General features: G+C 49.5%; 1 protein-coding gene across 3 annotated transcripts in view; it reads left to right on the top strand.

Moving 5' to 3' along the window:
- DPYSL5 (dihydropyrimidinase like 5) overlaps window positions 1-27,238 on the top strand; it is a 97,400-nt gene that overhangs the window by 55,757 nt on the left and 14,405 nt on the right. For all 3 annotated transcript variants that reach the window (XM_003125320.4, XM_085019857.1, XM_085019856.1), the window contains exons 3-9: window positions 11,428-11,586; window positions 13,693-13,872; window positions 14,954-15,022; window positions 16,876-16,920; window positions 19,541-19,616; window positions 20,687-20,843; window positions 26,458-26,599. In XM_003125320.4, the coding sequence (XP_003125368.1) occupies window positions 11,428-11,586; window positions 13,693-13,872; window positions 14,954-15,022; window positions 16,876-16,920; window positions 19,541-19,616; window positions 20,687-20,843; window positions 26,458-26,599 (828 nt within the window). The remainder of the gene's footprint in view (window positions 1-11,427; window positions 11,587-13,692; window positions 13,873-14,953; window positions 15,023-16,875; window positions 16,921-19,540; window positions 19,617-20,686; window positions 20,844-26,457; window positions 26,600-27,238) is intronic.

The raw sequence follows: 27,238 nt of genomic DNA, 5'->3' as shown, positions 1-27,238 counted from the left end.
CCTGAAGGCTACCCTGGTCTGCTCACCTCTTGGAGGGGGAGCTTGGGTCTCCCTCTTGGGCATCTTAACCTCTAGAGAGCTCAACTCATTTTTTTTTTTGCTTTTTAGGGCCACACCTGCAGCATATGGATGTTCCCAGACCAGGGGCTGAAAAAGAGCTGCATCTGCTGGTCTACACCACAGCTGCAGCAACACAGGATCCAAGCCTGTCTGGGACCTACACCACCACTCACGGCAACACTGGATCCTTAACCCACGGAGCATGGCCAGGGATCGAACCCACATCCTCATGGATCCCAGTCGGGTTCGTTAACCACTAAGCCGTGAGGGACTCCAGTTCATCTCATCTTGAAGCCAGTGAGCCAGGGAGATTCTTGCCTTGCTGGGAGGTTTCCCTGGTTTCCACAAGCCCTTGCAGCCTGTACTTCCTCCCGCCTCTTGGCTGTCCCTCCCCATCCCCTTGCTGGCCTTGCCTTCATCTTTCTCCTCTCCTCCGTGGTGGCCTCTCGAGATCCTACCCGACTGCCTCTCCTCCCACCCATCTGCTCCCCCGAGGTGATCTGTTACTGATGGCTCCCACGTTCATAGCGACAGCCTGGGCGCCTGCCCCCAACTCAACCCATCGGCCACAGCCCCCTCCTCTCCCAGGGACCCCTCCTTCTGCGAATATGCCCCCCCCAAGCCAGAGCCCACGTGCTCAGGACCACGGGACTCCTTGGCAATAAAGCCAGACCGGGGGTCCAGGCCTGCCAGGCTCCAGAGTTCAGGCCTCTCCCACCAGAGCATCCTGCCTCCACATACCATCAGAGCATGCAGCTGCATCTCTAACAAACATAAAAATTCAAAGGTCACACTAAGCCCTAGCCAGACTCTGCTCTGGGGCCCCTCCCCATTTTTGGCGGTGCTGTTCCTCCGCCTGGCCCTCTTGGTCGGCGTCCCCAACCCTGGGCTCCTCCCTCCCTCAGCATCCCAGCCCGCTTCCTTTGTCCCTGCCCCTGGCTTCGCAGAGCAGGTGTTACCCTGGCATGCTAAGTTCAGTCCCTCTCTTGTTGATTCTGTAGCATATTTCCTGTACCATTTTCTTTTCTTTTCTTTTCTTTTTTTTTCTCCATTTCTTGGGCCGCTCCCGCGGCATATGGAGGTTCCCAGACTAGGGGTCTAATCGGAGCTGTAGCTGCCAGCCTATGCCACAGCCACAGCAACACAGGATCCGAGCCGCGTCTGCAACCTACACCACAGCTCACGGCAATGCCGGATCCTTAACTCACTGAGCGAGGCCAGGGATCGAACCCAAAACCTAATGGTTCCTAGTCGGATTCGTTTACCACTGCACCACAACGGGAACTCCCCATTTTCTTTTTAAAAATTTTTATTTTATTTTATGGCCATAGCAGCAGCATAGGGAAATTCCCAGGCCTGGGTTTAAAATCCCAGCCTCAGCTGTGACCTGCGCCACAGCTGTGGCAACATCGGATCCTTAACCTGCTGAGCTGGGCCAGGGGTGGAACCCACACCTCTGCAGCGACCTGAGCGGCTGCAGTTGCATTCTTAACCCACTGCATCACCGCAGGAACGCCCCACATAGTTTTCTTAAAGCTCATCTCGGCTCAGACCAACACTCCTAATTTTCCCCCAACTTTTCCTCTGTTTTGCTCGGAAATCTGGGGCCAAGGGCCTAGGCACCCTCAGCTCTCCTCCCCTCCGATCATCCCCTCCTCTGTCCCCCCGACCCCGATGACTGGGAAGAGAGGTCCTTCCCAACCTAATAGATATATATGAACATCAACCCTCAGTGTCCTCATCCGAGTAATGGGAATAATAACACACGTATTTCACCGGACTGTGAATTAAACAGGCACAGAGTACGTGCTTGATGGATGTTGGTTTTAGTAGTTTTAGTGATTTTCTTCTTCGCCTGAGTGTCCCTCAACAGCTCTACTCCAAGATGTCTAAAAACTCCCTCCCAGGAGTTCCCATCATGGCTCAGTGGTTAACGAATCCGACTAGGAACCATGAGGTTGCAGGTTCGATCCCTGGCCTGGCTCAGTGGGTTAAGGATCCGGCATTGCCGTGAGCTATGGTGTAGGTTGCAGACGCGGCTCGGATCCCTCATTGCTGTGGCTGTGGTGTAGGCTGGTGGCTACAGCTCCGATTCCACCCCTAGCCTGGGAACCTCCATATGCTGAAGGAGCGGCCCTAGAAAAGGCAAAAAGAAAAAAAAAAAGAAAAAAGAAAAATAAATAAGTAAAAACTCCCTTCCTTCCTATTGGCTGTTCCTCTCCTGCTACTATTTTTTCAGCCCTAAAACCTCCCCCATTGTCTATGTCACCTCCTCTTCTGTCATCAAACCTGGCTGCTGCTTCTCAGAAACAGGTGTCACACGTGTCCTTCCATCCCAGTCCCCAAGTTCAGGTCCATCATCTCAGCACTGCCGTTGAGTTGATATGGCGCAGTCCTGGAGTCTGGTTTTCACGTTCTTGCTCTGCCTAAAGCCTGCTGTGACTACAGACGTGTCCAGGGATGAAGGTGACCAGAGTTCCCTCTGCAAACGTGCCCTAACCCCGCACTCCCGAAGCCCCCTCACCACCACCACCTCCGCAGAACACGAGTCACTAAACATTGCTGAGCAATGGACCCCAGGCTCTTCAAGGTCCCCACAGTTGGGTCATAATCAGAACGGCCTCAGCCAAAACCAAACAGGTCTCTTCTCTGTCCTCCAGCTGTGCCCCTGGCTCTGCCCCCTTCATTTCCTACCCCCGCTCCCAGCTCTCGACCTGCCCGTTCTACTGTATCCTCCCCTTCCTCTGGTCTTCTTTTGAACTTGATGCTGGTGTCATCATTAATGAATGTTACCTTGTGCTGCTTTGTATCTTCATTATATTGAAGTCATTTCTTTTTTTTTTTTTTTTTTTTGTCTTTTTTTTTTTTTTTTTGTCTTTTTGCTATTTCTTGGGCCGCTCCCGCAGCATATGGAGGTTCCCAGGCTAGGGGTCTAATCGGAGCTGCAGCCACCGGCCTACGCCAAAGCCACAGCAACTCGGGATCCAAGACGCATCTGCAACCTACACCGTGGCTACATCCAGCAATGCCGGATCGTTAACCCACTGAGCAAGGCCAGGGACCGAACCCACAACCTCATGGTTCCTAGTGGGATTCGTTAACCACTGCGCCACGACGGGAACTCCTGTTGAAGTCATTTCTATTCGAAATGGGACTTTTTTGGTCCTGTTTGCTACCTGGACTCTGAGCACCTTAAGGTACTTATAGTTCTCACGTTATCTGGAGCATCTGATGCACATAAAGTGGTGTGCACATTCGTGCTACCTCCAAATTATGCCTATTGTTTATTAACCGTAATAGTTGTAATAATAGTATAAATCACCCGTACTTATTGGGCTCCTGCATTGCAGGTCCTTTACGTGCATTGTCTTATTTCATTCTCCTAGTAACCCCACAAGGGTGTGTTATTACCCCATCTTACAAAAGGGGAAAATGGAGCTCCAAGCAATAAATAACTTGCCCGAGATCTCATAACCATAAGTGACGGAACTGGGATTTAAACCTAGCTGCCTGCCTTAAAGTCTGGTTCTTGTCACTATGCTATTTTGCTGCCAAATATAGCATTAATGTGCCTTTAAATGGCAGGCAGATTAAGTGTGGGAAAATGTCCTTTTCCCAAAGCATATTGCCAATTGAATGTTGCCTGTCGCCTTGGCTGAAAATTTAAAGAACGAAGGGTGAGTCTTAGACACGGTAGTGCTTAGCCTGGGAGCCTGGCAGGGTCAGAAACTGGGGCTCTGTGCTAGATGATGTAGTGGACGCTGGGACCCAGAAGGTAGGAGGGAAACATAAAGCATGTTTAGGAGTGCAATTAACTATAAGTATAAACGGGCAAATTAGAGAAAACCAGCCAGCTGAAGAATGAGCTCAACAGGTCAAGAAAAGGCTTGGGAGCTGTATGGAGCCAGACAGACAGTGGGTGGCCCCACGGAGCAATCATGCATCACTTGGCATCCTGCAGAAAAGCTAGCTGGGGGGAAGGTTTGTGTTGTTTTGTTTGTTTTTTAGAGAAAATGAGCATTTGATAGAAAATGTTCGGGGATAGCAGAGAGAATTCTACCCAATATTCTGTGATAATCTATGTGGGAAAAGAAGCCAAGAGAGAATGGATGAGTGTACATGTGTGGGTTTTTTGTTTTGTTTTGTTTTTTATCTTTTCAGGGCCACACCCGCGGCATATGGAGATTCCCAGGCTAGGGGTCGAATCGGAGCTGTTGCTGCCAGCCTTCACTACAGCCACAGCAGCACCAGATCCAAGCTGCATCTGTGACCTACACCACAGCTCACGGCAACGCCAGATCCTTAACCCACTGAGCGAGGCCAGAGATCGAACCCGCGACCTCCTGGTTTCTAGTCGGAGCGGTTTCCACTGCGCCATGACGGGAACTTCAGGATGAGTGTACATGGATAATGGCATCACTTTGTTGCACAACAGATATTATCAGAAAGTTGTAAATCTTCTATACTTCAATACAACTTTAAAAAAGAAAAAAAGTGTTTGGAAAACTCCTAAAAAGGATGAGGCCAGGGTCAGCTTTCAGGTGGAAATTGCTGGAGAAAGGGTCAGTGTTCTGAGCCCCAGTGTGAGCTGATGAGTCGGCGGTGAAGCCAGTGTAGGCTGTTAAGAGCGTGAGCACCTTAGATCAGGTCAGTGTAGCTGATAAAAATACGAGGGTCCTTTAAGACTTTCAAGATGACAGCAGAGATTAAACTAGGACAGAAGCCTTCTAAATGTGGGGCACTCTGGGACTGCACAGGACCATACCCATGGAGCTGGCCCTGACTGGTGGGCTTATGCTGCAGGATGAGAACGGTGTTCACTGAGTACCAGGCATATGCTTCTAAGGGCCACACATCCGGAGTTACTGTCGTGGCGCAGTGGTTAACGAATCCGACTAGGAACCATGAGGTTGCGGGTTCGATCCCTGGCCTTGCTCAGTGGGTGAAGGATCTGGCATTGCCGTGAGCTGTGCTGTAGGTCGCAGACACAGCTCAGATCCCACATTGCTGTGGCTGTGGTGTAGGCCGGTGGCTACGGCTCCACTTAGACCCCTAGCCTGGGAACCTCCATATGCCGTGGGAGCGGCCCTAGAAAAGGCAGAAAGACAAAAATAAAATAAAATAAGTACCACACATCTATCGTCTCACTTGGTGAAATGCTCAGACCCTTCTTTTGAGAGTGTCTCATGTCCCAAGAGTAAAAGAGAAACCCTGAGCTGGTTATTTTTTTTTCTCTTGTATTTCAAGTGAGTATGAGTAGAAGATAGAAAACAATCTTGGAGTTCCCGTTGTGGCTCAGCAGGTTAAGAACCCGACACAGTGTCAGTGAGGATGCAGGTTCAATCCCTGGTGCCACTCAGTGGGTTGAGGATCCAGCGTTGTCACAGCTGTGGTGTAGGTGGGACCCAGTGTTGCTGTGGCTGTGGTGTAGACCTGCAGCTGCAGCTCTGATTCAACTCCCAGCCCAGGAACTTCCATAGGCCTCAGGTGTGGTCATAAAAAGAAAAACAATAATAATAATTTTAATGTGAAAAGAAAAGGAAGTGATTCAGCAATTCCAAGAGAAGCAGATCCACCTGAACAAATGATGGCTTTCTCCGTTGTGTTAAATGACAAAAGGAGTGCCCTGGATTTGGTCTGCAACACACATCCAAACGCTTGTTATCCGATTCTCAGTGCGGGGTTGTTCCCTCTGTGAAGATGGAGTTGCCCTTGATCCATTCATCTAGATACTAGCAGATTCTGCTCTTCTGATTCCAGTCACTTACCCCTAAACACACTGCTTTTCTAAGCACCAGTATGAAAATGCTCCAGGAAGTCCCACCCCATCCCTGATGAAAAACCCCACAGATAAGCTTTGGCCCAAGTGCCTTCTCATCAGCAAGGTTACAGAGTTTGTGTCTTGAGCTATTGGTTCTTGGCCTTGGAGTCCGAGAACCAAACTTTTTCCTTTGGGGGGGGGGGTGGGTGGAAGGGCAGAGAAAAAAAACCACTGCTACTGGGACCTCAGCAAAACGTGATTAGAGCTGCAGCAACGTAGAAGATGGGAGAGAGTGACTCTCCAAAGAGCTTTGTCCTGATGAAACCAGGAAAGGCCAGTGCGTTGTTTTTTTCCAACACTGGGATGTCAGCAAACAAATGATATGTGAAGTTTCCTTCCAACTTGCTGAGCGGAGCCCTGGTCAATATGGAGACCCCCCCTGGGCCCACCGTGGCATAATTTCTGAAGCATAAAGATGACATTCATAATAACAGGTTTAGGTGAGTTCAGTACAAGTTCACGCCAAGGGTTTGCCTGGAAACTGTCTAAAGGGATTGCCATGCAGTATACTGGTTTTTCTTAGGAAACAAATGGACGAGACATGACTGGGCATCAAATAAATGCCGATTTATTTGATTTACCCAGCAGTACGTCATAAATATCCAAAACAGACTAATGGTGGGAGTTCCTGCTGGGGCTCAGCAGGTTAAGAACCTGACTAGTATCCATGAGGATGTGGGTTCGATCCCTGGCCTCTCGAAGTGAGTTAAGGATCTGGTGTTGCCGTGAGCTGTGGTGTAGGGTGAAGATGCAGCTCGGATCTGGCGTTGCTGTGGCTGTGGTGTAGGCTGGCAGCTGCAGCTCCAATTCGACCCCTTGCCTGGCAACTTCCATATGCCGCAGGTGCAGACCTAAAAAGAAAAAAAAAAGACCAACTAATGGTAACACTTTGAAATAGTAAAATTACGTTTCATATCTTACTAGATGTATGTAATGATATTGGGTCTGTTGGTTAAACAAACCCAAATCCGTATTAATAGTGAAATATGTGAAGGCTCATTCACAAGATAAATGAATGCCACATACTCAATGGGGACTGCTTGGCTGGATAGTAGTTTATGTCAAAAAAAATAAGGGCTTGGGTTGATAAAGGGGCAATTCTGGTCAGCCTGCAGGCTCCAGGAGGCCCTGTTGAGTTGGCGGTTCCATGGCGTGTCTTGCATAATTGGAGATATGCATGCATCTTGAACAGCAATTCCACTTCCTGGCAACGTACACCCTGAATCCGGAGAATTCCCTCGAGGCGTGAGGGTCCCCAAACTATATGTAGTGGTAAACCTCCGTGAACTCAGAAATGAATACATACCTGCAGGATGTTCATACAGTGAATTGATTAAAATGAATGAAATATATCTGCATAAATGAATCTTAGAGACGTTGAATAAAAAAGCAAGTTGCAGAGGTCCCGTCATGACACAGAGGCAACGAATCCAACTAGGATCCATGAGGTAGCAGGTTTGATCCCTGGCTTCGCTCAGTGGGTTAAGGATCTGGTGTTGCCATGAGCTGTGGTGTAGGTCGCCGACACAGCTCGGATCTGGTGTTGTGTGGCTCTGGTGGAGGCCGGCGGCTATAGCTCTGATTCGACCCCTAGCCTGGGAACCTCCATATGCCGCAGGTGTGGCCCTAAAATGCAAAAAAAAAAAAAAAAAAAGCAAGTTGCAAGAGGACATGGGCAGTATAATATCACTTGTGTGCGTTTTTTGAATTTGCAAAACAAATATCGTAAAAGCGTAAAAACATGGATGGGAGAAATTTATATCAACCTCAGGAGAGAGGGTTGAGAACAGGAGGGAAAGCTTCACTTGGATTGGAACTCTTCATTTTTTTTTTTTTAATTAAATAGCATGTAAGGTAAATAGAGTAAAACATTAACATCTGTCAAACATGAGTAGTGGGTTCATGGGTCTGTGTTGTACTATTTTCTCTATATTTAACGTGTGGTTGAAGTGTTTCATGACTTGAAAAGAAAGTATTTTAAGTACATAAACATAGGTGCCTAAATTTTAAATAGTTTTCGTTTCCTCCAAATTCACTTTTATGTAGATGATGAAAGTAACATAGTCTATTGAGGAAAGTTCAGAAAATTAGAAAAAATAAATTACTCAGAAACTCATCATCCCCAAACAGTCATTGTTAGTGTTTTGGTATATTTCCTTCCATTTTTTTTCCCTTTGTGTGGGTGTGTGTGTGTTTAAACATGCTTCCAAGCATCTTGGGTACACATATTGAATTCTGCCTGTTTCTCTCATTATAGCATCACCCTTGTTCCATGTGAGGACTTAGCCTCCGAGAACATCATCTCAATTGATTTCTAAAGATCGTTCACAGCTTACTTTTCTTGCATCAAAACAGTCGTGAACATTGAGCAGTCACACAGTCCCGTTTCCTTTTGATGATCGTAAACAGAATCCTTTTGAAAGCCTCCAGAACAGGATCGGGTCACGCTCTGCTGTGGATCTCTCCCAGGCTGTTTTGCGTGGGATGACAGTAAAAAGGTCTGTCACATCTGTGATATTACATTCCCGCGAAGACTGAGCTTGTCGGCATTCATCCCGTGGGTGGGAACTGTGCATATTTGGGAAGCCAGCTCTGCATTTATCTCGCCTGGGAGGAAACAAGCTCTCGTGAATCCAGCATCTGGTCCGGGCTCCCAAACCCGCAGCGGGGGGAGCTAAATTCTTGCTTTTGAGACCCAGGGTAGCAGCAGGAAGAATTATCCCAGATATTTATGTGCCCCTTCCCAGCGTATAGATGCTCCCACGTCCATTACCACCTGATCCTCTCTGGGCCCCTCAGAGGTGGGGTACAGAACAGGCACGTGGGATTTGCAGCCAGTTGTTGGGAAAGTCAGGACCACTGCTGGATGCTCCTTCCCAGAATGGTTTTCAGTTACCTTCCTTGAGTCCAGGCAAGAGGAGCCTCTGCTGGGGGCTATGGACCCTAGGCCACCTTGCCATGTCTGCCCAGAGCCCACTGTCCCAATCCCGGACCACACTCCGGGGCTCTGGCATCTCCTGTGGGCACTGCCAGGGCCCATATTAGCCTGAATCTGTCCTCCTAGGGGCCAGACCACCACTATGTGCACGCCAAGGCCCCAGAGCAGCATCTTGCAGGGGTGAGCAGAGCTTAGCCCTGGGGGCTGAAGGATGCATCCAAGGTGCAGGGTGTTGGCTGGAGGCAGGCACAGAGGCTGAAGGCCAATATCGCCTTCAGGGTAGCTCAGAACTGCAAGGGCCCTGAGAATTCTAAACTCAAGCCTGGCCTTCTCAGTCATTATAAAGATATATCTGTTAGAGTAGGAGCATAGGACATATTCTGTATAACCATTTGTTAGCTGGATCTGTAACTTTTCACTCTTTAGAGATGCAGCCGGTGGACCTCCTGTTCTGCTCTTGCCCAGAAACCCACGGATATTAAGAACGTTCTTGGTTCTCTTATTACACCGCGCTGATCCAGGTTCCCTTTTCTTTCCATCCGAGGCTACAGACATCCTGAGGGAGTGCAAAGGAAAACAACCTAGAACCACAGAAAAAGTAAAACAGTGGAGTGTGTAAAATCCCAATACACCAGACACCCCCACGTCCGCACGTGAAACCTCAAAATGCATTTCAGGACAAAACAGAATACCGCCACCTGCTAGGATGATGAATCAGCCTGGCACCATCCAGCAAAATCAGAAATAGAAGCCAGCTAGTAGAGCTGCAATCTGCTGCTCTTCCCTTTTCCTCTGTCTCTCTGCCTCCCCCACCACGGTTCCTATGTGTGTCCCGCAGAACTAGCACCCTCTGTTGGTGGCTATAATCTATGCAAGACGTTTCCCAGGAAAACGGGGTTGTGGAGGGGCGGGTAGTCTCCGGCTCAGCCAGGGTCAGCATGGAAAATCAGTGTTGCCAGAGCTTTCTTTGTACTTGTTGTTTGGCCACGGAACTATTTTTTTTTTTCAGTCCTTTATTCCCCAGCAATATTTCTGATTTGGGATCAAGGATTTAACTGAATAGAGAAGCATGAAATCATTCAGACAATTTCATGGTGCTATTTTCCTCTCGCACAGCAGAGATAAACAACTAAAGTCTGAATAATTAAACACACATATTAGGACAAAACTTTACAAAGTGACCACTCCCTGGACTTTCCGAGCTATCCAGCAAGGGAGCTATCCCTATGGTATAAAGACTCAGCATCAGGATATTTAAAAAATAAATGAGATAAAAGGAAAAAAAAACCAAAAGAATCTGCATCAGAGAGGTTAAGTAAGCTGGCTGACATGATCCAACTGGGAGGTGGCATAGCAGGGACTTGAACCTGGGGCTGATTCCACATCACTGTAAAGATCCAAATAGAAGAGCATGTTTTGTCCACATTTTAATTCATCAGGAAAAGAGAGTCACCTTACATCAGAGCCCTCACAAAACCTCATGTATTATGAGGCCTGTCTCAATTATTCTTATTTGAGAACAATACTGTGTTTTCTATATGGGAGAAAAATGGCCCAATGAAATTAGCCTCTGGTCAATGCTAGTTTGGGAAATTCGTGGAGGTCTCCTGACCAAAGTAGTTTTTAAAAAATTACATGGGGGCAGCTCTCTAATACAGAGTTAGTAATTATTCCTGGGAGTGTGCTTTGTGATGGCAAGTGAGACTTTTTAAAACGTTTCTTTTTAAGCGGTATCTTGCAGAGACTGTGGATAAGAGAATTCTTCACTGGTAAATCGTACAGGGTCCTACAAGACAGATGGAGGTGAAGCTAATGTTCTTGGAAGAACTGAAGACAAAGATCCTGATGTTAAAGATCATGTAAAAACTTGGACTAGGAGTTCCTGTCGTGGCGCAGTGGTTAATGAATGCGAATAGGAACCATGAGGTTGCGGGTTCGGTCCCTGCCCTTGCTCAGTGGGTTGACAATCCGGCGTTGCCGTGAGCTGTGGTACAGGTTGCAGACTCGGCTCAGATCACGCGTTGCTGTGGCTCTGGTGTAGGCTGGTGGCTATGGCTCCAATTAGACCCCTAGCCTGGGAATCTCCATATGCCGCAGGAGCGGCCCAAGAAATAGCAAAAAGACAAAAAAAAAAAACTTGGACTAGAACTGTTTCTTTATATGTGAGAGAATAAAACAAAACAATGTATTCACATTAACATTAAATACCTATGTGTACCTAAAATAATAAATATTATAAATAGACATATTTTATTACAGTAGACCTTTGGTTATGTCATCTGTATATTCAAGTTGGCCAGAAATCATTTGGGGGGAATCTTCTCATTGGGAAATAGAGGCTCGGATAACACACAAAGTGGTTTTTTCCAGAGCACCAAGCAGCAGGTTTGTGTGCTGGAGCCCCAGGAACGATGAAGGTTTCACACTGGCTCCTGCATCAACAGATGGCTCCTTACAGTTTCCCAAACGCTGCAGCACTTGCCTCCCAGCCTCTCGAGCGGTGGGGTCTGTGGCTGTCCTGAGGGTCCATCCAAGGACCCCCCCCTACACCAGCGACTTAGGTTCAGGTAGAGCTGTGATGAGACTTTTTTTTCCCCGCCTCCCTCAGGCAGCACTGGTTGGAGGTACCACCATGATCATCGGCCATGTCCTGCCTGACAAGGAGACCTCCCTCGTGGATGCCTATGAGAAGTGCCGGGGTCTGGCCGACCCCAAGGTCTGCTGTGACTATGCCCTCCACGTGGGGATCACCTGGTGGGCACCCAAGGTAACAGGAGTGGGGAGAACCCTGACAAAAGAACCCGTGGGAGCCAGCTGGGGGGTGATGCTTTTCCTGTGCTGTGTAATACCCCTCCCACCATCATCCTAACTCCCTCAAATGCCAAAAGAAAAAACACTTCTGATTCTATAAGGAGGGGATGGGTGGGTGGGCCTGTCTTGCTTAAAGGGCCAGTTTTCTAACAGACACAGAGGGAGCGCCGGCTCCTTGCTCTGACCACAAAGCTCTCAGTATGTCCTGATGCTTTACACTACATGCCACTGATACCCAAGGGGGTGCTGCTGAGTAGCCAGCTCAGTAAAGGTCAGGCCCCAAGGGTCATCTCATTTTGTGCTTGGAGTGACAGCACTGAGGTCTCAGAACAGAGGGCCCCATCCTGGCTCAGTGCAGCCGGGTGCAATGGACCGAGGCATTTCTTTCCCACTGGGACCCAGCTCTTGCTCTGAGCACCCTCAGGCTGCTCCTGGGGCATAGCTGAGGTCAGCTACCACTGGGCCCTTTCTCCGTTCGGTCTTTGGGCCCCTGGCTTTCCTGACCTCTTGTTGCCCAGGCCCCAGGGCCAGAGTCCAGCCCCCTTTTCCCAGATTCCCACTTCCTTGTTCTTCCTGAATACAGGTAGACAGGCATTTAGATTTTGCTTCACTTCTGGAGTTACTTCTTATTACCCCAGGAAAGCAGCCTGGATATTCACTCTTTCGTCAAGTGTTTATTCATCACCTTGTGCCAGTACTTGTGTGGGTGACCTGGAGTTGTGAAAATAAACAAGCGTTAAGAAATTTTACTGTGCTCTCCAGCTGTAGACCCTATGTTCTCAGAAGGGCCAACTCCCATCTGAGATGGTAGCTAAAAGCCTGGCTGTACTTCTGCCCTCAGGTTCAAGCCTTGAGCTTGGGACTCACCCATTCTCTCCCATTATTTGCAAACTGGTGCTCATCCCATGAAGTCCTCCCTCCTGGTTCCCTGCAAAAGGTGCAGACCACACTAAATGTCAGCCATCTCTTATCTCAGATGGAGGTTTGGCCACTTCAGACACCTCTTGGGTGGGTGACCCACACCCCAGGCTTCTCTCCCTTCCCTCCTCCAGTGATGCTATGGAATAGAGGGTGCACCCAGACTCTCAGCAACATTGAGGCCAGGTCAGGCCAGCCACCCCTAAGTCCCAGAGGTTATGAGGATTTTTATGCATCTAGAATTTTTTTATAATAATCAAATAATTTTCTTCTAATTACAAATTTTAAAAATAGAAAGGAAGCACCTAATTCAATTGCTCCAACATACTATTGCTGTGTTAGCTTATTTCCTTCTGGTCTTTTTTCATACCTGCTTTTTACACAGTAACTGTTTCGCTCAGGTGTGAGCATTTTCCATTTGGCTGTATGGTCTTCAGACCATCACTGCCATGGCCACCTAATGTTCTGTCAAGGAAATGAGTCACAGTTTATTTTCCTATTACTGAACAAATGTTCCCGCCTTTTTTTGTTTTTTCTAGTATAAATAATGTTGGGGTGAATCTCCTCATTTACATAGCTTTGGTTCATGTTTGGCTTTGTTAAACTCTATTTTCCACAGGTCTCTGGATTTTTAGCGTTAGTGTACCTTCTCTGTGGCCATAGGTGTAAAAGTCATTAGTGCATTTAACAATAAGGTTGATTTGGAGATGAACACACAGGACAAGCCTCTATAAGAAAGAAAGAAAAAGAGAGAAAGAAAGGAAGGAAGAAAGAAAAAGAAAGAAAAGGAAGGAAAGAAGGAAGGAAGAGAGAGAGAGAGAAAGAGAAAAATAAGAAAGAAAAAGAAGGAAGGAAGGAAGGAAAGAAAGAAAGAAAGACAAAAAAAATGCCCAGAAGGTCAAGATACGGTTTCTACAGTTGGGTAGCGCTGGTCAGTTTTCAAAGCACTTCCGCATCCATTTGCTCACGTGATCTCACTGTAGCCTGTAGAGTGGGTGGAGAGTGCGATATCGCGAGGTTACGGGGTGGCCATGTGGTGACTCCACCCACTGACTTTCCTCACCTCCACGCGGGCCAGTACACGCGCGTCAGCCTCTGGACTACGTCTATTCACGTGGTATTACCTTTGTATTTTGCTCTCCAGGTGAAAGCAGAAATGGAGACCCTGGTGAGGGAGAAAGGCGTCAACTCGTTCCAGATGTTCATGACCTACAAGGACTTGTATATGCTTCGGGACAGCGAGCTGTACCAAGTGTTGCACGCTTGCAAGGATATTGGGGCGATCCCCCGAGTCCATGCTGAAAATGGGGAGCTCGTGGCAGAGGCAAGGCAGTAGGGAATGTTGGGGGAAGTGCAGTGCGCGCCAATAGAGACAGTTCTCAGGCGGGGCTCTGACCACCCATACCCCATCCTACAGGGTTCAGATAAAACAAACTATGAAAGAAAGTGTGAGATGGAACATCCCAGATGACAAATCTCTGTGCAAAAGATGCAAACTTTTCTAGTGTCTGTAAAAAAACAAATCTCTCTTAAAAAGTCCAAAAGGGTTTCTAATTCTTGGATGATGATGCCTTCTTTCTAATATGATATGTAAATTATAGCAAAAGAATTTGGAACACCTCAAAGGAAAAAAAAATTTTTTTTATTGGCTATATCCACAGCATAAGGAAGTTCCTGGGCCAGGGACCGAATCTGAGCTGCAGTTGTAACCTCTGTTGCAGCTGCTGCAATGTCAGGTCCTTAGCCACCACATCGCAGCGGGAACTCCATCTAAGAAATGTTTTTAATGAGATGTGCCATACAGAATAAATGAGTCTGCGTTCCACTTTCCTGTATCTCCTGAGCGGAGCTGAGGTCTTATAGACCTTCTCACTGGTACCAAGACAGACAAGCCCCTTTGTACTCCTGGGTCTTAAGTAGGATACTTGGGGTGAGGGCTAATCTAGACATTGCTAGAAGCTAGAGATTTAACTAGATTTCCAATGAGGAAATTCTGATTTTCAGATCAATAAAGAGTGCTTGTCTTTGATGTTCCAGGCCTCCTGGCTGGTGACCAAACTGTTTTTTTTGGGGGGGGGGGGCATGCCCATGGCATGCAGAAGTTCCCAGGCCAGGGATCAAACCCAAGCCGCAGCAGTGACAACTCTGAGTCCTTAACTGCTAGGCCACCAGGGAACTCCTGAACTGTATTTTTAAGAGGAAAGATAATTTGCAATCATTATAAACTGGGACTCAGGGGAGCCCTGGACTTATCCTGCCTCTTTAGAAGATGAGTGTTACAGAAGTGAGAAAAGTAGCAAGCCTATTGGAATGGGCTGTGTCCAGCATACTTTATTATCCCTCGGGTTCAGTCTTTTTTGTGTCTCTGTGATTCTCTCAATTTTCTTTCTTTTGCTATTATTCAGGGCGCTAAGGAGGCGCTAGATTTGGGTATCACGGGCCCAGAAGGAATTGAGATCAGCCGTCCAGAGGAGGTGAGGCAGACTTCCTTGTCCTTCATCCACGTCTCACCTGTAGATTCACAGAATCTTTAGGATACAAGAGACATCAGTAAATAGAAAGTGTATGGTATCGTGTTCTCCATGCATGAAATTCCCATCTGGAAGCTTCCCAGGGAACAGCTTCCTCCAGCTGACCCGATCTGGAGCTGACCTTCCTCGGGGAAGACAACTTTGGGGAAACCAGACCCACCTCACTGGGTTCTGATTTTAAGGATCTCGGGGAGGCCATGTGAGCATATGCTAGGGGTTGCTTTGCCCAAAACTGAATCAAGAGAGAAAAGACAGACTGAAAGGAATTCCAGACTCTAAGCCGGGAATCAGCATTTTGAAGATTAGATCCTTTTGAGCATCTGAGGAAAACTCTGGACCCTTCCCACCAGAAACGAGGTGCACATGCATGTCTGTGCTCTTCCTTTTCCTGTCCCCTCACTGAGGCAGCAACTAAAACCCTGCCCTCCTCCTGCCCTCTGGGTTTACCCTTGCACAGTTTTGCAGGGAGTCGACACAAATCCCCCAGACCTCCCTTGCTGAAGAATTCGGCTCTCAAGGACCACATAAGATAAATAATGCATTCTTGCCCTGTGGCCCGTTCGGATGTCCCCTGCCACTGGTCAGGGGAAGCTGTTTTCCATTTCTTCAAAGCTCTAAACGCAAATTGCTGCTCGGATGTCCATGAGGGATTGGTGGGGAGGCCTTGAGGGATGAGGAGCTGGAGACAGGATGTGATGGTTCTGCCATCACACAGGAACCAAGTTAGCATATAGTGGGTCAGCCTGGGGGACAGTGGGGCGGGGGCAGAGGGAACCCCTTCACTCTGCCCTGGGTGGGTCCCTGTCTGTGAGAGCCCTTGAATGTCACTCCTGTTTGGGCAGCTCAGAGTTGGTAGAGAAAGATACACCAGACGCAACAAAGGCCATGCGTTGAGAGTGCCTGGGAGGATGGAGGTGGGCAGGGAATGGGCACAGGCCGGGACTCCCTGGAGTTACATGAGGGGCAGCGCGAGGCGCTGACTGTAGTGGTAGCCGTAGCAAGAATTATCACCATCATCATCTGTCGATTCAAGGGGAGCAGCATCCAGGGAGACTGCTCCCCAGGGAGATTTGGCACTGTCTAGAGATGTGTTGGGTTATCCTAGCTTAAGAGGAGGATGTTACTGGCATCCGGTCGGCAGGGTGGGGGGATGCTGCTCAGGAGCCTACAGCGCCCAGACAGGCCCCAAGCAAAGAATCATCTCACCCAAAATATCAGTAGTGGTGCAGTTCAGAAATCCTGACCAAGACTGATTTCCAGGTTGAAATCAGTCAGTATTGTTCCCTGGCTACAGTTCTGAGATGGCTGTGCAGAGAATGCCCCAGAAACCAGGGAGAGATATGACTCTAGGTTTTCATTGGCCCTTGTTCTGTTGCCTTTTTTCTCCTTTTTTTTTTTTTTTTTTTTTTGGTGGGGGTGGGGTGTGGGTGGCCATGTCTATGGCTTTTGGAAGTTCCTGGGCCAGGGATCGAACCCTCGCACGGCAGCAGCAATGCCAGGTCCTTAACCCACTGCCCCACAAGGGCTCTTCCCTTGTTGCCCTTTAATGAAGCCCTGAGTAACATCCGGCAAAGATGTGCCTAGAACACGAAGTCCCAGGATTCTCTCAATGTGAGTAGAGGTGGTTGGATGCCCAGAGTTCCCCCCACCCCAAGCCAGCCCCTGCGGGGGCAATTGGCGCCTCTGACTCTGTGTCAGACATCCCAGTGCTTCCATGAGGTGGGGTGCCAGGCAGAAGAAAGCTAGCTTGGAGAGATGCTAAAGGCTTTTTCCTTCCTGTTCCTTCTTTCTAACAGCTGGAAGCAGAAGCCACTCACCGGGTTATCACCATTGCAAACAGGGTAAGTTGACCCCAGCTCACCCTAAGCCCATGCTCAACTCTGGGATTAGCAACGAGCCTGTCCAGTGGAGTCCCATTCTGCCCTGGTTGCCAGCACCATGCCTGGCTCACAGGACCCCAAATGACCATCGTTTGCGAAATACATGTTGTTATTCCCACAGACCTGGCAGGAGTCCTCCTTGCCACCGGCTCTCTGTTCCACCCTACTGTTCTTGCTGAGACCTGGTTCATTGCTCAAGGAAAAATGGCCCCCCGGGGGGGCAGGGCGAGGTGGGGACCACAGAGCCTCACGACAACTGGAATCTGATCCTTATGAAGGAATAGAGAGACATTTCCATAGAGAACCATGATTCAGACCTCTGCCCCTGGGGCCATTCATAATTTTTCCCTGGTACGGTTCAGTGTAAGGGGGCGCTGATGCAGGGTAGGGTGGGAACAAGCTAGCGATGCAGGGCCTGGACCAAAGAGAAGCTCGTATGCAAGTCACTCTGACAGACTATTTTATTATCTGAAAAATGGAATGATATTATCACCCACTCCTCACAGGATAGTTGTAAGCATCAAAGGAGTCATGGGAACTTCCCGTGTGTCACAACGCAACTACTCAGCGTTGCTTCTGCAGTGGCTGTGGCCCGACCCCTCACTCGGGAACTTCCATATGCCACAGGTGCAGCCACTTGTTTTGAACCATAGCTAAAATTATGAACTGTTAGAAGAAATCATAGTAAATCTTTGTAATCTTGGTCTAGGCAAAGCCTTCTTGGACACAAAAGCACAAATAAAAATGCAAAAATTAGTTAAAAAAAAAACACAAAGGAGTCATGGAAGGAAAATCTCTTTATAAATAGCAGAACACCGTGCCAAGGTCATTTCTCCTCCTAAACCATCACTAAAGAGTTTGACTTACTCAGACAATCTGAACTGCCTTCTCCAGAACACTAACCAGTTTTCTGAGTGCAGTCTCTGGACCAGCTGCATCAGCGTCATTTGTTAGAAACAGGAGCTCAGAATTGCAAATGCCCAGGCCTGTGCAGACCCACTGAATCAGAAACTGGGGCTGATGCCCAGCAATCTGTTTTCACAAGCCTGCTGAGAGGCTAGGGCGCTAACACTTCAGAACTTCTCTCCTGGAAAGACCTGGGCTACCCTGAAGGCCATGGGCAGAAGGTGTGGTGTTCGCAACAGCGAGGGAACACAGAGGTTGGAGATCTAGCGGTCTCAGAATCAGTCGGGAAACCTGTGGCAAGCACATCAAATGTCAGGCCAGTCCCTAAATTCTCTCTCCTCCTAACTTGATAGCAAAGACGGTGTCAGAATAACACGTGGGTAAACAGCTTCCCGTTAGCCCTTGGGAGGCCTCAGAGCTGGATAAGGATGTTGTTTTACTGTCATAACAGCAGTTCTGTTATCAATTACTTCCTAATGGAAACTTACTCCAGAAGAAGGAAAAATCTGAACAACACAAGAGCCACTCATTTTCTTGGCTCAAACAAAAGCCCAGAGAAATGAAGCCAAGGACCACGGTGGCACAGCCTGGTAGGGGAAGAGGTAATCAGTATTACTATCTGAAGTTCCCATCGTGGCTCAGTGGATAGTGAACCCAACTAGCACTCATGCAGGCACGGCTTCAGCGCCTGGCCTCACTCAGTGGGTTAAGGATCCAGCATTGCCATGAGCTGTGGTGTAGGTCGCAGACACAGCTCGGATCCCACGTTGCTATGGCTGTGGTGTAGGCCGGCAGCTGCAGTCCCAATTCAACCCCTAGCCTGGGAACCTCCATATGCTGCGGGTGGGGCCCTAAAAGGACAAAAAGGAAAAAAATAAATTAATTAATTAAAAATCAGTATTATAATCCAAGTATCCATTTGCAAGACGGGTTCTGTCTGGTGTAGACTCTGAACCTTGAACCTCTCATTTCTTCTCCAGGGTACATTGTGTCTATTGATAAAGCAGCCTGCAGGTAGCAGGCTTCATGATTTTATATGATATGCAGCTGTCTCTATCTAGGTCATCACATCCATGAACAAGAAATTGAGTCCCTCATTTTAGGTTGTAAATAGTCTTGGGGTTAGCTGGTAGAAGATGTCAGGTTCAGGAGTTCCCGTCGTGGCTCAGCGGTTAACGAACTCGACTGGGATCCATGAGGATTCGGGTTCGATCCCTGGCCTCGCTCAATGGGTTAAGGGTCCAGCATTGCCGTGAGCTGTGGTCTAGGTCATAGACACGGCTTGGATCCAGCATTGCTATGGCTGTGGTGTCGGCCGGCAGCTACAGCTCTGATTGGACCCCTAGCCTGGGAACCTCCATATGCTGTGGGTGTGGCCCTAAAAAGACAGAAAAAAAAAGAAAGAAAATGTGAGCTTCAGCCCTTGACATCTTGCCCCGATGTCTCCTGCTGGGCCCTGGTGCCAGGCGCTGCCTGTCCCCTCCTTGTTTTGTGGGGTTCCCCAGCCTGCAGCTGCCAGCCCTGCCTTCCCGTCCAAAGACCGTCACCCCGAGGGTGGGGGCTGAGCGATACAGGTGGAGGCCCTGGGGCCAGGATTGAGTTGGTCCGGTGACTTCGGTGCTTGTTAGGTTTAAGGGGTTGACATGCTCTCCTTCCATGTGCTTCCTGTGTTTAGACTCACTGTCCCATCTACCTGGTCAACGTATCCAGCATCTCGGCTGGCGACGTCATTGCAGCTGCTAAGATGCAAGGTGGGTCAGTGGGCTGGGCTGGGCTGTGCGGTGGGGTTGGAGCCAGATGGGGCCCGGCAGCTCCGTGCACTTTCCGGCCCAGCTCCTGGGCCAGGCTCCGAGCCTGCCCTTCTCTTTTTTCTCCTCCTCTCTTCCTCAGAGGCACCCTGCACTAGCCGAGGTTCAGTCCTTTAGAACCAGTGTTTTCCTTTGTACATTTGCATGCATAACGGCTTTACAGAAGTGTCTGTCGCATCTCCTGGGTCTGGTAAAATTTTCTAAGTTTTCAATCAGCTCTTTAATTGGTATCTTTTTCGGTCTCTTGGGTTTTTACTAGTGGTTGCCTTGGTAACCAACACACAATCCTGGATCGGTTCCAACGGGCTTTTCAGGGGAGGCCTGGGAAGTCCTTGGAGAAATGGCAGTCTGTGGGCCCATCATCCCTCAGAGCCACCTGGAACCCTGTGTACCAGCCTCAGGGCACCCGTGTGTCTCCTCTTGCTGAGCACCTGCCAACACCCGAAGGCTTCATATGTGCTAGTGCTCCCAGCCCAGCTCGGGGTGCCAGTGAGGTCATGATGACAGGAGAAACAGGTCATGGTCACAAACCTGGGGCTATAAACCAGGAGCAAGGGCTTCCAGCCTTCCCACGCTGCGGCCCTCTAGAGCCCGCCTCCCCCCACCCCCCGAAGCGGGACCCCCTTGGGTGTCTCACCTGTACTATTGTCCCAGCCTCCCACTTCTGATATTCTCCCGAAGCTGCTACCTGCACCCACCTGCTCAGAAAACAGCACTCACAGCCCCCCACCCTCCCATCAGCACCCTGCAGCGCCCATGCTCCAGCCAGAACATGCTCCCCCATGCACATCATGCCTCGGCGCCCTCACCCTCCTGTTTTGCTCAGAGGCAGCCCGGGGACAGGGAGCACTCTGGCCTTGAACCCCGCTGTGTTCACAATCGGGGCTAAGTATACTGGAGCAAGGCCCTTCCTCGCTGCCTTAGGCTCCTTCGCCTGTGCCGTGAGGGGCTCAGACCCGCGATCTCGGAGGTTCCCTGGCTTCCTGGTGATGGACTGACCCCTCCTCCTGCAGGGAAGGTTGTGCTGGCCGAGACCACCACTGCTCACGCCACACTGACCGGCTTGCACTACTACCACCAGGACTGGTCCCACGCGGCCGCCTACGTCACGGTGCCTCCGCTGAGACTGGACACCAACACCTCCACCTACCTCATGAGTCTGCTGGCCAAGTAAGCTGTCTCTGCAGTGTTCTCTCGTAATGCGTGCCTCCCTGGGAGGGTGTAGAGGTTTCAGTGACGTCGCAGAGGCCCCACATCTGACCGAAGTTTGCTTTCGTTGTGCGGAGAGGACGATGGTGCTTTGGTTTCCTTCTCCACTGCCCGTCAGGGAGTTGCCATCCCCTGGGGCTCCTGTGACCCCTCGATGTAGGGTGAGAGCTTCTGGGATGACAAGTAAAGAGTGCGTGTAAACCTGTGAACGGTGGCTCCTCGGAATTTCGAGGGACAGTGGTGTCGTACACTCAAGACCTCGGGGGGCTGTAGGATGTGGTCTCTGGAGTATCCCAGAATATCGTGGAGCTTTCTCTCAGGGTTTCTTTCTTCTCCTCTCCCTCTTCTCCTTGTTTCCCATGTGGTTTTCTCTCTTTGTGCATCTCTCCTTCCTTCTGGATGTTTCTCCCTCTTTTCTTTCCTCTTCCCCCTGTTCTTCTGTGCCTTCTCCCTCTTTTCCCCTTTCCCTCTGCCTCCAGACCTCCGTTTCCCCAGCTCCTCTTTTTCTTTTCTTTTTCCTTTTTATTTTATGTCTTTTTAGGGCCGCATCCATGGCATATGGAGGTTCCCAGGCTAGGGGTTGAATCAGAGCTGCAGCTGCCGGCCTGCACCACAGCCACAGCAATGCAGGATCCGAGCCACATCTTCAACCTTCGCCACGGCTCACGGCGACGCTGGATCCTTAACCCCCTGAGCGAGGCCAGTTGAACCTTCGTCCTCATGGATGCTAGTCTGGTTCGTTAACCACTGAGCCACGACAGGAACTCCTCCAGCTCCTCTTTTTCTAATACTGCATTTCTGCATTCAATCAGAATCAAAAAGAAAAAAAAAAAAAAAGAGCTGTCTGAATTCGGTGGGACACAAACATGAAAAGATTTTGTTTTGCCCTAATAACTGCTTGCAAATTCTTTCTTTCCTCTAGTGACATGTAGGTAACGGTAAAGGCCATTGCTTTGTCTTCTCTTTGGTTATTAAAGTCCAATCCAGTTTCAAAGTCCAGTTTCCTCCCCTCCCACCCCCAGCTCAGGAAGTCGGTGGGGGTCAGATTAAGGAAGTGCGGGGGTTCTGCTCCACACCCAAGCATGAGCTGGACTCCTGCTGTCATTGTTGCTGCTTCTCTGGTTGAACGTGACTGGCTTCGGGGGGTCCCCCTTGTGCAGGACATGTGCCCAGATACGGGCTCTACTGAGCCACCTTCATGCGGTCCCCTGACATGGAAGATGGAGTCCAGCTTGATCTCTTCTAGCGGCACCTTCCCAGCTCGGAGAACTAGCAAGTCCCTTAAGCCTGGCCACTTTCTACAGCGTCTGGGGCCCAGAGGAAGCGCTGCCCCATCACTGCCACACACACCCCCACAACCGCCGGCTTTTCTCCCCCAGGGGCTCCCCCAGGCCCACCCATCCCCCACCAAGGCAGGTGCCCACTGTCGCCTCCATTCTCCGCAGGTGAACCTGTTGAAATGTCCCCTCCTTGACTTCGGGGTAGAGAGGGCACAGGGTAGGGAAGCACCACTCCAGCCATGAAAAGAGGGAGAAGGGAAAGACCGCAAGACTCTTCATTCTGCCACCGCCTCGGCCACCCTCCCCGCCTTCTGCTTGTACGGAACTGGGGGTGGGGATATGCCTCAGTTCGGGTGATGGTGGGGGTGCTGAGGGAGATAACCAGTCCCAGTGGAGGTGGCTGTCACTAGATAATGGGGTGTTTATTTTATCTGTGTCCTTTTGGTTTCAGTCCTGGTAGGCTAACAACTGGAAAATTTCCACTCGGCATCCTGCTATGTTAACAACGTAAAGAGCAGTGTGCGACTTTGCAAGTATGACAGGAGTGCAAGCCGTAGGGTCCTGGGGTGAAGGTGGCACCTGGAGGGACAGGATGTGCCATGGCACTGCGCCAGTAATTCTAGCCAGTCCCATAGCTTTGCTGTGACTCTGAGCAGGCGCAGCTCTGACAGATTTAACCAAACTGAGAGAGTAAGAAAGGGAGAAAGGCTCAATCAGCTCTTACTTTTTTTTTTTTAGGGCCGCACCTGCAGCATATGGAGGTTCCCAGGCTAGGGGTCGAATCAGAGCTGTAGCTGCCAGCCTTTGCCACAGCCACAGCAACACAGGATCTGAGCTGCATCTGCAGCCTACACCACAGCTCACAGCAATGTCGGATCCTTAACCCACTGAGCGAGGCCAGAGACCAAACCTGCATCCTCATGGCTCCTAGTCAGGCTCATTACTGCTGAACCATAATAGGATCAGCTCTTACTTTTAAAAATGCTTATTGTTGAGAAAAGCCATCTTCTTTTTCATCATTATCAACACAATGAACACAAACAAGTCTCAAGAACCCACTATAATAATTTGGGCTCAGGAGTTACCACTGTGGCACAACAGGGTTGGCAGCATCTCTGCAGCGCCAGAACACAGGTTCAATCCCCAGCCTGGCACAGTGGGTTAAAGGATCTGGCGTTGTTGCAGGTTGCAACTGCGGCTAACCCATATGCCAAGGGAAAGCCAAAAGAGGAGAAAAAAAACGGGGCCCAGTTCCAAGGTCAAAGAATATGTTGAAATACCTCTGCTCACTAAAAGCAAATGTACTGAAAGAACAGAGGTAGCGAGTCCCTCAGCCCACCCGAACCAAGCAGTGCCCAACCCCCCCCCCCCAAATTTAAAAAGGCAGGGGGAGAAAAGCTTTATTAATTGAATAATGTAAGTTTTTATATCTACCCTATTTTGTCAAATCTATTTAAATTATTTAGCTGAATTCTATACCTTTAAATAGAATTATAATTTCATGGGAACTATTATGAGAAGAGTCTGAATCTCTTTTTTTTAAACAGTGCATGTTGTAAATGTGTGCAATTTTATACCATTTGGAGCATGATTTTAACATTTTTAGGGATTTATGATTACCGTAATTTTGCTTTTATAACACTGTTGGTGATAATTGACATGCAAAATACTTCATAGAAAATCCAGACACCAATTACCATATTTCTATAGGAAAATAGGAGCTGCTTCATAATGATCTACTTTAGGGTATGACTTCCTCGTATATATCAGGATAAAAAGTACAATCTAGAGGTGTAGGGATGTGTCCTTATTTAAAATCTGACTTCTCGGAGTTCCTGTCATGGCTCAGTGGTTAGCGAATCTGACTAGGAGCCGTGAGGTTTCAGGTTCGATCCCTGGCCTTGCTCAGTGGGTTAAGGATCCAGCGTTGCCATGAGCTGTGGTGTAGGTCGCAGACGTGGCTCGGATCCCGAGTTGCTGTGGCTCTGGCATAGGCTGGCGGCTACAGCTCCGATTGGACCCCTAGCCTGAGAACCTCCATATGCCATGGGTGCGGTCCTAGGAAAGATAAAAACACACAAAAAAAAATTTTTAAAATAAAAAATAAATAAAATCTGGCTTCTCAGTGGGACCGGAAATTTCCTTATTTGAATATATATACTTTCAAAGTACTCAACACAAGCCAGTGATGTTTTAAACTTTTAAGAGTAGGGATGGACGTGTCATATCTCCTAGATTCAGGGCAGCATCAGGGGACCCCAAAAGTCCTTCTGGAATGTGTCCCCCCTCATTCACTCCTGCCTAGTGAGCACTTGTATAGGGACCTTTTTAGAAAGGTGGGTGCTCAATAAAACTTGTCAGGAGTTCCCTCGAGGCTCAGTGGGTTCAGGATCTGGTGTTGTCGCTGCTGTGGTTCTGGTTACAACTGTGGGGGGGGGGGGGTTCGATCCCTGGCCCAGGAACTTCTGCATACTTTGGGTCCCATCAAAAAAAATAATAATAATAAAATAAAAATGGAGTTCCCATCATGGTTCAGTGGTTAACCGACCGACTAAGAACCATGAGGTGGCGGGTTCGATCCCTGGCCTTGCTCAATGGGTTAAGGATCCGGCGTTGCCGTGAGCTGTGGTGTAGGTCGCAGACTCGACTTGGATCCCGAATTGCTGTGGCTGTGGTGTAGGCCGATGGCTACAGTTCCGATTCGACCCCTAGCCTAGGAACCTCCATATGCCACGGGAGCAGCCCTAGAAAAGGCAAAAAGACCGAAAAAAAAAAAAAAAAAAAGACTTGTCAGTTAAGCATGGGGTCCAGGGGTCCCCAGCCAGCAGCCTGTGATTCTGATGGGCACCTTTTCTGGTCTGAGCCCTGCTTGGGTGTCTGCAGGCCCACCAAGGAGAAAGTGAAAACCTAGAGATTGTGCTCATCTCTGGTGGGGTCTGCAGGACTGGGGACCATGTGGAGCCCGGGGAGGACCTGCTGTGTGGAAGAGCCCCTCCCGCAGTCTCTGAGCAGGCCCAGAGCAGTGTCTTTGGTGCAGGGAGATACCAGCCTGTGCCAGGGAGGAGCTCAGCCGTCTCACTGTGAACTTGGCCAAGGATCGCCGTCATTTGGCCAGAGCTCTGCCAGGCCCCCAGTGGAGATGGCCCCATATGCAGCCTGCCTCGAACAACTGACCGCCTTAAGAATATGGCCTCCTGGAGTTCCCACTGTGGCTGAGCGGGCTACAAACCCGACTGGTATCTATAAGGATTCGGGTTCGATCCTTGGCCCCACTCAGTGGGTTAAGGATCTGGCATGGCTGTGGTTGTGGGGTAGGCTGGCAGCTGCAGCTCTGATGTCACCCCTAGCCTGGGAACCTCCATACACTGCAGGTCCGGCCCTAAGAAAAAAAGAATATGCCTCCTCACCGAACCAAACCATGCCTCTGCTCCCAGCTGCCCTTCTGAAGCGGGCATCTTGGATGGCGCACGGGCACTCATAAGGCTGAGGGACCTGCTACGAGTTAAACTAGCCTCTAGGCCCCCCGCTCTGCTGTCCTTCTCTCCATCAACAGCCAAGTCCCTCCCTGCCCCCCAAGGGTACTTCCTTCTGAAGTTGTCCTGGGTGACAGAAACATCCCCCCCGCCCCCGAGTCTCACCACCTCTGAGGCCTACAGAGATCTCTGAACACCACCCCGCAGTCTGCCTCCGTCCTGGGGTGGTGGGCTGCCGCCGTGCCTTGAGTTCTGAGCTGGTCCAGGAGCCCCTGGAGAGCCCCGCCATGGCTGCTTGATCAGGGGAGACTTCTCTTGTGTCTCGTCCCTTCTCCTCCCGCTGGGCCAGGAGAGCCCCCGCATCCAAGCAAAGCTTAACACAGAACTTGAGCGTTTGACCAGGCACGAGCTTCTTGCCAGGAGAGCCTGGTGGGGGTTGAGGGAGGAGAGGAGAGGGAGCTGGCATGTGGTTTCATGGAAGTAAAATGACATCTGCCCTCTCACTTCAGCTAAACTCTTGTTCAGTTTTTCTCCACCTGATATCGTAACTCTTAAAAGTCGACATCCCGAAGACTTTCCGTGTCTCCTGCGACACTGGCAGTCTGCGCCACAAGTAGGCACAGACTCCTATTCTGCAGGCGTGTAAACTGAGGCTCTCACAGAATAACTCATTAGAGCTCATGCTGCTGCGAAGTGGCAGAGCCAAGATGGAAGCCAGCTTTGCCGGGTTCCCAGGCAAAGGCTTTTTCTTGGTACCTGTCCCCACCCTCTGGGACCCTGGCCTTCCCTCCCCTCACTGGTCACATCCATCTCTCTACCCAGTGATACTCTGAACATCGTGGCATCAGATCACCGGCCTTTCACCACGAAGCAGAAAGCCATGGGCAAGGAGGACTTCACCAAGATCCCGCACGGCGTGACCGGCGTGCAGGACCGCATGAGTGTCATCTGGGAGAGAGGCGTGGTATGTTCCCGGACCCCTCCCCCTCCGGGCCTCGAAGAACTTTCACCCCTAGAAGGACTGGGTCAACCACAGCTCCCCTTCACTCAAAAACAAAACAAGGAGGTCCCGTCGTAGCTCAGCGGTTAACGAACCCGACTAGCTTCCATGAGGATGCGGTTCGATCCCTGGCCTCCCTCAGTGGGTTAGCGATCCGGCTTTGCTGTCAGCTATGGCATAATGTAGGTCGCAGACGTGGCTCAGATCCCATGTGGCTGTGGCTGTGGTGTAGGCCAGCAGCCACTGCTCCGTTTGGACCCTTAGCCTGGGAACCTCCACATGCCACAGGTGCAGCCCCCAAAAGAGAAAAAAACAAAAAACAAAAAAACAAAAAGGCTCTCCCCGCCCCCTATCAGGAAAGTATCATAAGACCTAGTATGAACTTTTGGAAACTACAGAAAAGTATTAGAAAAAAAAAAAATCCCCGTAATTCCATACTGAAAAATTACTAATCTTTTGGTATATTTCTTTCTAGTTCTATGCATGACCTATACATTACTTCACTAACTTGGTTCATCTTTTTTCATATAACAGTTTCCTTTATTTATTTCTTTATTGCTTTTTTAGGGCCATGCCTGCAACACATGGAAGTTCCCAGGCTAG

The sequence above is a fragment of the Sus scrofa genome, chromosome 3 (assembly GCF_054392235.1).
Source record: "Sus scrofa isolate SSC_HxYL_T2T_F1_AM1 chromosome 3, Sscrofa_HxYL_maternal_Yorkshire_Landrace_v2.0, whole genome shotgun sequence".
In the NCBI taxonomy this organism is placed as follows: domain Eukaryota; kingdom Metazoa; phylum Chordata; class Mammalia; order Artiodactyla; family Suidae; genus Sus; species Sus scrofa.
This window is presented reverse-complemented; position numbering and strand designations above follow the sequence as displayed.